Genomic DNA, 12,886 nt, shown 5'->3' with positions numbered 1-12,886 from the left:
CTGCGGCTATAGCTCAGTTGGTAGAGTGCTTGCCTTTCATGCAAAAGGCCTTGGGCTCAATCCCAGGCACCACAAAAAACGTATGTTATTGAATGGTTGACATCACTACCATTTGTGAAAGCCACCTCTTTTAACTCTCATTAAAATTTGTATGAAATTAAATACTATGTCATTAATCATATGATTTATGTGTTATGTATTTCTTCATTTTTATTTCAGGAACCATTGACATTAAGGGATGTGGTCATTGAATTTTCTGAAGAGGAATGGAAATTCCTGGACCCTTCTCAGCAGACTTTATATGGAGATGTGATGTTAGAGATCTGTAAAAACCTAGTCTTTATTGGTGAGCCTAAATTTATTTCAGAACTTTTAATTCAAAACCAATATTTATTTTTGTAACTTTATAGAGTATCTTATGGTAGCTTTTATTCTGCATTAAAAACTTTGTTTCTTGTTTTTAGTACAAAGATTGGGCATTTGTTTATGTAGAAAAGAAAATGTTAAGGATTTTTTTTCTTTTTATGTTTAACTTATCTTTTCTAAGTAGTGCTCACAATGTAGAGAATGAAAATGTTTTCAAAGTATTTTAGTGTTTTTGTCTAGAAAAAATATTTAAGAAAAAAATTTTGTAGACTCTTATATGATATTTTTCTTTTTTTTCCTAATGAGGGTAACAATAAAAAAGACTTCTTTAGTTTCCAAGAAAATAACAAAATTTAACATATTCCATCAAAAATATTGATGTCTCTATGTAATCTTTGGTCACCATTTGATCTTCAATGAAATAACCTTGGGATTTGAAGAGAAAAGTGACAGTAGACATATCAAATTGGGTAGAAATCAATGAAGCAAAGAATACAGATAAAAGGTCCAAAATTAAAGAGGAATTCACATTTTAAATGTTAATTGATAAGCTAAAATCCAACAGAAAATATTTTTTCAAGCCTAGGTTTGTTTTAGTTGCAATCATTAAAGAGCATTTCATGTTCTCTATTTACCATGCATATCAATTATTTAAGCTCCTTCTTGTTCTTCAGTGATCTCCCTACATTTATGTTTAAATTAACAAAATATTGTGAAAAAATCAAAAGAAGAGGGGCTGGGGATGTGGCTCAAGTGGTAGCATTGTTTCCTGGCATGCATGCAGCCTGGGTTCAATCCTTAGCAGCACATACAACAAAGATGTTGTGTCTGCCAAAAAAAAATAAATATTACATTCTCTCTCTCTCTCTCTCTCTCTCTCTCTCTCTCTCTCTCTCTCTCTCCCTCTCTCTCCCTCTCTCTCCCTCTCTCTCCCTCTCTCTCCCTCTCTCTCCCTCCCTCTCTCCCTCCCTCTCCCTCCCTCCCTCTCCCTCTCCTTCTCTCTCTCTCTCTCTCTCTCTCTCTCTCTCTCAGTAAAAAAGAAAACAGCATCCCTTTATGTTCAAAACTCTAAAAAAATTAGGGATAACAGGATCATACCTCAACATTGTTAAAGCAATCTATGATAAGCCACAGGCCAGCATCATTCTGAATGGAGAAAAATTGAAGGCATTCCCTCTAAGATCTGGTACAAGACAGGGATGCCCTCTCTCACCACTTCTGTTCAACATAGTCCTCGAAACACTGGCCAGAGCAATTAGACAGATGAAAGAAATTAAAGGCATAAAAATAGGAAAAGAAGAACTTAAATTATCAGTATTTGCAGACGATATGATTCTATACCTAACAGACCCAAAAGGGTCTACAAAGAAACTATTAGAGTTAATAAATGAATTCAGCAAAGTGGCAGGATATAAAATCAACACACATAAATCAAATGCATTCCTGTATATCAGCGACAAATCCTCTGAAATGGAAATAAGGACAACTACTCCATTCACAATATCCCCCCAAAAAATAAAATACCTGGGAATCAATCTAACAAAAGAGGTGAAAGACCTATACAATGAAAACTACAGAACCCTAAAAAGAGACATAGAAGAAGACCTCAGAAGATGGAAAAATATACCCTGTTCATGGATAGGCAGAACTAACATCATCAAAATGGCGATATTACCAAAAGTTCTCTATAAGTTCAATGCTATCCCAATCAGAATCCCAACAGCATTTCTTGTAGAAATAGATAAAACAATCAGGAAATTCATATGGAATAATAAAAGACCCAGAATAGCAAAAACAATGCTAAGCAGGAAGTGTGAATCAGGCGGTATAGCGATACCAGACTTCAAACTATACTACAGAGCAATAGTCACAAAAACAGCATGGTACTGGTACCAAAACAGGCGAGTGGACCAATGGTACAGAATAGAAGACACAGTAACCAATCTACAAAACTACAACTATCTTATATTTGATAAAGGGGCTAAAAGCATGCAATGGAGGAAGGATAGCATCTTCAACAAATGGTGCTGGGAAAACTGGAAATCCATTTGCATCAAAATGAAACTGAATCGCTTTCTCTCGCCATGCACAAAAGTTAACTCAAAATGGATTAAGGAGCTCGATATTAAATCAGAGACACGGCATCTGATAGAAGAGAAAGCCGGCTATGATCTACATACTGTGGGGTCAGGCTCCAAATTCCTCAATAGGACACCCATAGCGCAAGAGTTAACAATCAGAATCAACAAATGGGACTTACTCAAACTAAAAAGTTTTCTCTCAACAAAAGAAACAATAAGAGAGATAAACAGGGAGCCTACATCCTGGGAACAAATCTTTACCCCACACACTTCAGATAGAGCCCTAATATCCAGAGTATACAAAGAACTCAGAAAACTAGATAATAAGATAACAAATAACCCAATCAACAAATGGGCCAAGGACCTGAACAGACACTTCTCAGAGGAGGACATACAATCAATCAACAAGTACATGAAAAAATGCTCAACATCGCTAGCAGTCAGAGAAATGCAAATCAAAACCACCCTAAGATACCATCTCACTCCAGTAAGATTGGCAGCCATTAAGAAGTCCAACAACAACAAGTGCTGGCAAGGATGCGGGGAAATGGGTACACTTGTTCATTGTTGGTGGGACTGCAAAATGGTGCAGCCAATTTGGAAAGCAGTGTGGAGATTTCTTGGAAAGCTGGGAATGGAACCACCATTTGACCCAGCTATTCCCCTTCTCGGTCTATTCCCTAAAGACCTAACAAGAGCATGCTACAGGGACACTGCTACATCGATGTTCATAGCAGCACAATTCACGATAGCAAGATTGTGGAACCAACCTAGAAGCCCTTCAATAGATGAATGGGTTAAAAAAATGTGGCATCTATACACAATGGAGTATTACTCTGCATTAAGAAATGACAAAATCATAGAATTTGGAGGGAAATGGGTGGCATTAGAGCAGATTATGCTAAGTGAAGCTAGCCAATCCTTAAAAAACAAATGCCAAATGTCTTCTTTGATATAAGGGGAGTAACCAAGGACAGGGTAGAGATGAAGAGCTGGAGAAGAAGATTAACATTAAACAGGGATGATAGGCGGGAGGGAAAGGGAGAGGTAAGGGAAATTGCATGGAATTGGAAGGTGAGCCTCAGGGTTATACACAATTACATATAAGAGGAAAGGAGGAGTAGGATAAAAATTATATAAGTGGAAGAAACGATTTATAGTAGAGGGGGTGGAGAGAGAGAAGGGGAGGGGAGGGGAGGGGAGGGGGGATAGTGGAGAATGGGATAGACAGCAGAATACATCAGTCATTAGAAAGGCAATTTCTAAATCAATGGAAATGTAACTGATGTGACACAGCAATCTGTATACGGGGTAAAAATGGGAGTTCATAACCCACTTGAATCAATCTGTGAAATATGGTATATTAAGAACTATGTAATATTTTGAACAACCAACAATAAAATATTATAAAAAAAGAAGAACATGTAAATATTAAAATTTTCATTGTGGATCTAGTAGACATTGAGAAAAGGAGTTAATAATTTTTTTGAATAAAAAATTCTAAAAATTAAAAAAAAAAAAGAAAATCAAAAGAAGAGACAGACAAGAGACAGGAAATGTGACAGAGAGGCCAAACTGCCAAGCTTTATTTATATCAACAGGTTAATTTAGGTCATTGGCATCACTAGTACATACTGTTCATTTTATTACTAGGCAGGTTACAAACTTAGCAACATTATGCAGCTTATTTCTCAGTTATATACTAAGTTGCAATGTGCAGTGTTAGGAGTTTTGTGTAGCTCTCAAGAAACTCCATTGTATAAACTTACTGTTATGTGGACAGGTTTAGGCTCAGTGAAACATTGTGCTTGTCTAAAAACAGAGTTTCTTTATTCCAAGGAGTTGTGTGCCAGAGATTATTTTTGAGGCTGATAACATTCTAGTGCAGAGCCTTTTCAAGCAGGACACTGCCATAGCAGCTTGACATTGCACATGTATTTAATTACTTGACTAGTTCTTAGGGAAAATTGCAGGGCATTCTAAGGCGGGGAAACAAAGTCCTGTTGCCCTTGGGAGTTTTCTCACCAGAGTAATGCTTCTCTGCATATTTCCACAGTGAGAATCCCTACAAATTATTCCACAATGACTGTGAGGATATGCATAACCTGGTGTTTATTTGCATTTGGGGGGGGTCCCTAGAAAATCTGTTCATTTCCAAATATCTCTAGGTTAAACCATTGTAAGATATAAATATTACAGGAGAGTTTCTTTAATATAATTTAAATATTTATTCATTCAAATTTTTCTCATCAGAACTTTATATGAATGCTTATATTGAATATTCTGTGAAGTTTTTTTTTTTCCCCATGTAATGAATAGCAGTATTTCACAATACCTGCTCCTAGTGGTTATGTAAGTATAGCTGATCAATGTGGTTTAAAGAAGAATTTTCAGGGCTGGGGCTGTAGTTTAGTGGCAGAGGGCTTGCCTCACAAATGTGAGGCATTGTGTTTTATCTTTAGCACTACCTAAAAATAAATGAATAAAATAAATACATTTTATCCATCTATAGCTACAAAAAAAAAATTAAAAGAAAGATTTCTATTGTAACACAATTATTCATATTATTGTAGGTAACATTTCTCTAATTCTTGTGTCTTCCTTGAGTCTCACTCTTTAGAGAACTTCAGTGTTCATTATGTTTTCTCACATTAGTGATACTGTTTTTGTTTTTATATCTATATGTAATAATTGAATAGAAATTATTATGACTTGTCACTTTAGGACAACATTAGGTAAAATTAAATTGCACGTGACCCATATGCCAATTTTCAATCAAGTTTTCTATTCTTTTACTTACATGTATAAATATTACCCCTGTTTTATATATGATTGTGTATAGTGCCTGGATTATATACTCTGCTTTTGTGCTTAATCATGTAATGTATCTAAATTTTGTTATATATACATATGTACACACACACACACACACACACATACATACACATACACACACACACACACACACACACATACAGCAGATTGAACTCAGAGGTTCTTATAATATTGAGCTACATCATCACCCCCTTTTGACTTTTAGTTTAAAATAGATTCTTGCTAAGTGGCTAAAGTTGGAATTGTATTTCCATGTCTCAGCCTTCCAAGTAGCTAGAATTAATGGCATATTCATCATCTCTCCATATATGCATCTGTTCTTTTGTCCAGGAGTAAGACTTTAGCTTTTTAAAGGTACCATAAAGATGTTTACAATTCTTTTATCTTTTATATATTTGTCAAATTTGTAATTGTGGTCAAAACTGTGTATCTTTGCTGAACTTATTATCTTATATATTTTAAATTTACTGGTCAGTTCTGTTCATTCAAATTTTTTTGTAATTTTTTTTTCTACAAAATATGTATCACATTTTTTTTTCTTCAAACAAGTGCTCCTTTGTCTTACTTTTTCATCCGTAATGCCATTCCTTTTGGTCTGTATATTTGGCTACACTAGATATCTCTCCGAAGTAGAATTACCTGGTATTTGTTGTATTTTGGGGGGGGGGTGAATTACTATTTTACTCAACATACTCTCCTGAATGTTGATCATTGTAGATATTATATAATTTATTATCTTTGAAAAGATTTTTGACTTTTTCATTCCAAAATGCCTTCATGTAGTCATTTGAAATGATGTTCGATTGGCTTGCCACATTGGTCTCTTTTGAATGTTGTTTAATGAGAATAGGTCTGTAAATATATTTTGATTTGACCATCAAGTTGAGGGCTAATTGATATACTTTCAATTTTAATACCCATGGCTTTCTCATTTAACCTCATTCCATTGAATATTGTAGCTTTTATTATTTTATATCAGGAAGTACTTTTATTTTATTTTTTTTTAGTATGTGTAGTCATTGATGTACCAAGAATATTCTAAAGAATTGTTCAAATAACTTATTTTGTTTACCCAAAAATAATATTCATTGTTTGGTATTACATAGTCTTCTTATATTTTGGGGGGTGCTACTGGCACTTTTTTTTAGAACAGGTGCTTAACCACTGAGCCACATGAACAGCTCTTTTTGGGGAAGTGTACTGGGGATTGACCTCAGGGGCACTTGTCCACAGAGCTACATATCAAGACCCATCTTTTTTATTTTATATAGAATCATGGTCTCCTTGATTTGCTTAGCACCTTGATGTTGATGAAGCTGGCTTTGAACTCACAATCCTGCTGTTTCAGTCTCCCAAGCTGCTTGAATTACAGGTGTATATTACTGTGCCTAGCTGGCAGCTGTTTTTATATTTTAGTTGTGACAGTGCCTAGGTAAGTTGCTTAGGGCCTTGCTTAATTGCTGAATTTGGCTTTAAACTCACTCATAAATTTTGAATATCACTTTCACTTTTGCTTTCCAACTTATTTTATGTTACAAAGCAACTTCAATATTTTAGTATATTTAACAATTGTTTTGTATTTTTAACCTGATCTCTTTGGAACAATATTCCATACACTATAAAGAAGATTGCCTCTGTAAACCTAATTAGTTTTTAATGCTTTTTGAAGTTTTTTTCATTTCCTGAGTACTAATGCAATGATATATATATTTTTTTTATTTGCATCAACTGGGGATTGATGTATCCTACTATTACTGTGTTGCTTTTTATGCTATTCATTTTTTTTTTCTGTGATTTCTTTCTATATATAAAAAATATAATTGGAGTTACAAATATTTCTACTATGATTGTATTGCAGTGATTAGTCATATTTATCTTTATATGATATTGTACTTTGTCTCTCATTTATATAATTATTATCACATTTGCAATTTTGAATGTAATATTTGTTATATCTTTTTGTTTTTATTCTTTTGTGACCTTATATCTTAAGAAAACATTCTGTAGATTTGCATCTGACATAGTTAATATATTTTTAGGTTTAATCTTGTTAATCACATTGTTTTCTGATTAGTTTTTTTCATATTAGTTTATTTCTATTTAAATTACTGATGATAAAGAACTTACTTCTGTAGATTTCAAATTTTGTTGATTTTTTTATAAATTTTTCTACTATGAAAAAAACTGCCTTAATTTGTATTTCATAGATTTTATGGTGATTATTTTATTTTATTACCTTCAATGTTTAGTTTATCATTACTTTGGAATTATATAAATGTACATAGGATCTCACTGAGGTGCTTAGTGCCTCACCATTGCTTAGTCTGTCTTTGAACTCATGGTGCTTCTGCATCAGTCTCTTCAGATACTGGGATTACAGTCATGTACCACATCTTCCAGCAGTACCTGTGTATTTTAATTAATTCTAGACTTTGATATATTTTCTTCCTCAAATTTCTAATTTATGAGATGCTGTGTGTGTGTGTGTGTGTGTGTGTGTGTGTGCGTGTGGTGCTGGGGACTAAGCCCATCCTTTTGCATGTGAGGCAAGAATTCACACATGTGAGCTGTGTCCCAAGCCTGAGACATTGTTTTTAAAAGAATATTTTTATTATATAATTTCTAACTTTTCTGTTGCTGTTTTTTTCTATATTTTTTAAAATTTTCTACATTTATATTTAGTTTATTAAATACATTTCAGGTGGTTTTCTAGCATTAGTTAGATAATTAACAACATCAATTTTTGAACTCTCTATTACTAGTATTACATTGTTTGCTTGAGATGATTATACTTTTTATTGTGTGAGCTATTATTTTCATTGAGATTTTTCTATTCAAAATCTGTTCAACTAGATCATTATAGTCATTTTGGAAAATATTTGGAAGTTACAAAGTAAACAAAAAAAGATGATGTGAAATGATATATAAATTTAATTCCATATAACTGGAAAGCTGAGACAGTGGAATGCCAGTTTAAAATAAATTTCAGCATCTTTTTGATAAACTGTCTTTAAAAAATGTATATAGATATAGATATAGAAATATAAAAATAGATATAGAAATATAGAAATGCCTGTGGATCTAGTTTGGTGATAGAATAACCCTGTGTTCTCTTATGAAATAATTCCCCCAAAGATAAAAATATAAATAAACAAATAAGAGATATTCATTTCCTGAAATATTTGAGTCACAGGTGGAATCTGAATATGTTGAAGTGAAGGGCTATGATTTGACATTGTTGTAGTAATATTAGTCAGTTTGCATTTTGTTCTCGTCTGTGGTGCTATAATTTCTTAAGATAATTTTCAAAGTTCTCAAAGCTTTTGTCATCATATTGTAGTAAATTGTATATATTTTTTTGAGTAATAATGGCCTTGAATCATACTGTTCTCTGGCTATTCCCCCCACTTTGATAAAGTTTTATATAATTGCAGAGTTATTCACCATAGTAAGTGAAATAACTTCTTGTTATTTTTTTTAGGTATGACTTCTATTCAAAACCAAGAATTTTCAGGAGAGCAAGAAATACAATATTTTTTTGCAAAACTTGAAAAAGCAAAGGTATGGAAAGCAGGACAGTTAATACTTGGTTTTAAACAAGAAATTGAAATTGAACGAGAGGGAAGTTCAGAAAATTTGTCTTAATGAATGGAAGAAAACATGAAAATTATTTACTCATAAAATTACAAGTTCATCAGTTTATATTATTACAAACATCTAAAAAGACTTACTGCTCAACTAATGCCATTCAGTTTTTATTTGGTTAAAACTTTAAATTACATTATTGTAATTGTAAAATTTTTACTACTCAGTATTTTGTGTAAAACCACTTGCAATACACAAAATTTTAAATTGCAAAAACATGTATCAAATTACATTTACACAGTGTTTACAGGGCATTATGAAGCTGTATCTTAAAAATACCTTTAGAAAAATAAAGACTCAACCAGTTTGCTCAGATTTTAAATAGGATTAGAATAAAAATAGGCATTATAATGAAAAAAAAACCTCAAAAAGGTATAAAATGCTTATAATCAGTTATGTTTTTAAAACTTTCAATAATCTCTACATAAGTACAGGTTAGAGAAAAGTATACAGATCATTAATTTAAAGTTCCAGCATTCTAATCTGTCTTTTTTATAAAGTAATAAGAAGATTTTCTACGCAGTATAGACAAATTGTCTTATAATTTAAACACATGCATAGTATTTCTACTTAAAGAAAAGAAAAACATGCAGATTAAGGAAATGCTCCAACAAGCCTTACTAAAACATATGTGTTCAAAAGAACAATTCAGTAATTTAATCTGTTTACTATGAAAGTTTGGTAGGTATTGCTTTTTAAATGCAATAATAATTAAGCAAAAAATGGAGAAGAGAAGCAGATGATCCTTTCTAAAACACATCAAATAAGCATACAGCTCATCTGTCATGTATGACAATCGAAACACAGGAAAGTCTCAGGAACTTTTAGCACAGTCTCCCAGAAAACCCACAGCCCAAATGGCTTGCAGGAATGCATCACACCCCAAAAGCAGACATGAGGGTCTTGTGAGAATTGTGAAAGGCTTCTGACACTTTTCTGGGATCAAGCTAAGAGGTAGAAAACATGCCTGGGATAGAAGTAGTAGGGATGTTGTGGGGCAAATGAAGAACAATGAAGGGCATAAGCTAATAATTGTATAACCCTTTGAGAAAAGTAAAGAAGCCACAGAGGTAATTTAAGACAACCTTTGAATGAGGAATGGCTAACCATTAAACTTCTCTGTAAGTAAAAAAAAAAAAAAGATCTATAATGTCTTTGTCATTTCATGATTCTGTCTACTATTGCAGAAGCCCACTTGTGTAGAACCTTCTCCCTGAAACTTGATAGTTTGAGTCAAAGGTGCTTGTAAATATTTATTTATAATTTTAATTCAACTTGAAGTAGTCTTTGTGTACTTACCAATGTATTTATGGCTCATAAGTTAGCATAATTATTCCATGTCATGGGACATCAAGCATCCCACATGAGTAATTTCTTTTTTGGAAGGTGATGAGCCATCTGAAAAAAAAATAAAAATAAATATCTGAAATAATTAGTACAGGGATATAAGACCAGGCAAGAACTTATATTAAAAGAGGTAAAACATCTTATAAATTCTCTAGACCACATAAGTTCTGAAAAACAATTGCTAGATAATATTTCCAGTTCTTCACTTAAGGGAGTGTGCATCAAAGTAGGAATAAGATTTCAACAGGAAGAGTCTTTCTTGAGACAAGTTGATTGGCATTCTGACATGTCTCACCCATCTCTGTGATGCTAATTGGTATATGGCTCCAATGGATGATACCATCTCCAGTGCCATGCTGAATTTAGACAAAACTAGGTAGTATATAACATGTACTGGATAGCCTCAAACCAGCTGGATTTCAACTGTGAGTTCCCAGATACCAGACGTTTTCCCTAAAGGCTTCCATGCTTTTTTTTTTTTTTTTAATTTCATGCACAGTTTATAGATATCTTTCAGCAGCTCCATCTGACATGCACTACTTCATCTTTCATTTCAACAGGGATTTTAACCAGATTCCAAGTGAATATCCCAATAGATCTATGCATTTTTGTGGTTTGGGGTAGAATGGAAAAAACTTTCCAAGTGTGAGAAACAGAGACTTCCTGGATCCTATACATGTCCCTAGTGAACTAAATCCTGTTGCCATTAGATTTTCTTGAGGCCCTAGGAATACTTATCTGTGCATCTCAAGGAATATGTTTTCAACAAATCAAAAGTATTCTCTAACTTATTTCAGTGAGCTAGTTGTATAGAAAGAATTTTAAAAACACCTTCAGTGATAGAAATTTTTGTTGGAAAGTTGAGCAGCCCAGCTCAGATGAAGTTTGCTCTTTGGCTTAATGAAGAATGCTCTGGCACATCAGGGCAATGATTAGGTCCCAGTGCCTGCAGGATTCCCCACAAATTAAAACTAGACAATAGTGTGTTGGAGGCAAGGTGGAACTGTAGGGATGTGGGGCATTGGCTAAGCTGGAGAGAGACAACAACACATATGGCAGTCACATTTGAGGACCTTTGTGTGCTTTTAAACATATTTGAACAGCATTTGTAATTATACCATTCCTCTAAAAAATGAAAAATTTGCAATGGAGTCTATTTCATGCTTTAGTTAGTCACTGGAATAATTTAAAATTCACCATTGAGTAAATATCCACAAATATTTCTTTAGACAAGATAGAAGAAGAACGAGGAGAAGGAGAAGAAGAAATTTCTGAGATTTAGTAATCTCTCTGATTGTTACTTTACAAAAATGATGAAATGAACAGTTTCTCCTTGTGGCAATGCATGGAATTATAATGAATGTGGGAGTATTTGTATTTAGCTAATATTGCTTAATTTAAAAGTAGAAAGAATTTTAAAAACACCCTCAGTAATACTCAGAGAGACCTATATTTATGATAAATCTTTTAGGACCTGTAGACAGTCTCTACCCTAGGTAATTCGCAGCATAATAGATTTGGTGTAAAACAATGCAAATTCTGTGAAAGTCATTAAAATTTTCTGCTTTTTTTAAATCCTAGAAATCAACCATGTGATTGTTTAAAAGAGCTTCACAATGAGAAAAGTGAAAAAGTTTTTAATCAATACCCAAAACTTATTTATCCAAGCTTTTATAATCAAGAGACAAATTACAGCTATAAGGTATGTGAAATCATTTTTAATAAAACTACAAGAATTCCTGAACTCCAGAGAATTAATATTGGTGGGAAGCTCTACAAGTTAAAAAAATATGTAAAAGCATTTAAAAATTCCTCAATTCTTTATCAGAGCAGTGATAAATCCTCCATAAGTAAAGAATATGAAAAATATTTTACTCAAAATCTATCTGTTACTAAAAACAATAGGCTTTACAATGGAGATAAACCTTAAAAATTGAAGAAATGTGAAAATGTCTTTAAGTGTTGCTCAAACCTCTTTAAACACTACACTAATCATACTGGAGAGAAAATCTGGAAATGTAAAGAAAGTGTCAAAGCCTTTAATAAAAAATCACACCTTCCTGAGCAACAGAAAATTTATACTAGCCAAAAGCCATACCAATGTAAAGAATGTAAAAAAGCTTTTAATCGAAAATTTTGCCTTATTCGACACCAGAAAATTCATACTGGAGAAAAGCCATACAAATGTAAAGAATGTAAAACAGCTTTTAATCAAAAATCATGCCTTATTCGACACCAGAAAACCCATACTGGAGAAAAGCCATACAAATGTAAAGAATGTGAAAAAGCTTTTAATCGAAATTCACACCTGACTGAACACCAGAGACTTCATACTGGAGAAAAGCCATACAAATGTAAAGAATGTGGCAAAGCTTTTAATCAAAAATCTTGCCTTACTCAACACCAGAGAATTCATACAGGAGAAAAGCCATAAAAATGTAAAGAATGTGGAAAAGCTTTTAATAAAAAATCACACCTTACTCGACACCAGAGACTTCATACTGGAGAAATGCCATACAAATGTAAAGAATGTGGCAAAGCTTTTAATCAAAAATTTTGCCTTACTCAACACCAGAGAATTCATACAGGAGAAAAGCCATACAAATGTAAAG

The 12,886-nt window shown here is 33.0% G+C and overlaps 1 protein-coding gene across 1 annotated transcript in view; it reads left to right on the top strand.

Annotated features, from left to right (window-relative positions):
• The window catches only part of LOC308640504 (zinc finger protein 519-like), a 38,012-nt gene extending 25,818 nt beyond the window's left edge, over nt 1–12,194 (top strand). Inside the window, exons 2-4 of the mRNA XM_081312389.1 lie at nt 220–346; nt 8,764–8,843; nt 11,856–12,194. Coding sequence (XP_081168515.1) covers nt 220–346; nt 8,764–8,843; nt 11,856–11,870 — 222 coding nt within the window. The 3' untranslated portion in view covers nt 11,871–12,194. The remainder of the gene's footprint in view (nt 1–219; nt 347–8,763; nt 8,844–11,855) is intronic.
• Nucleotides 12,195–12,886: the final 692 nt, after the last annotated feature.

The sequence above is a fragment of the Spermophilus citellus genome (genome assembly GCF_964194105.1).
Source record: "Spermophilus citellus genome assembly, contig: SCAFFOLD_172, whole genome shotgun sequence".
In the NCBI taxonomy this organism is placed as follows: Eukaryota; Metazoa; Chordata; class Mammalia; order Rodentia; family Sciuridae; genus Spermophilus; species Spermophilus citellus.
Note: the sequence above shows the minus strand (reverse complement) of the source record. Positions and strands in the feature narration are given on the sequence as shown.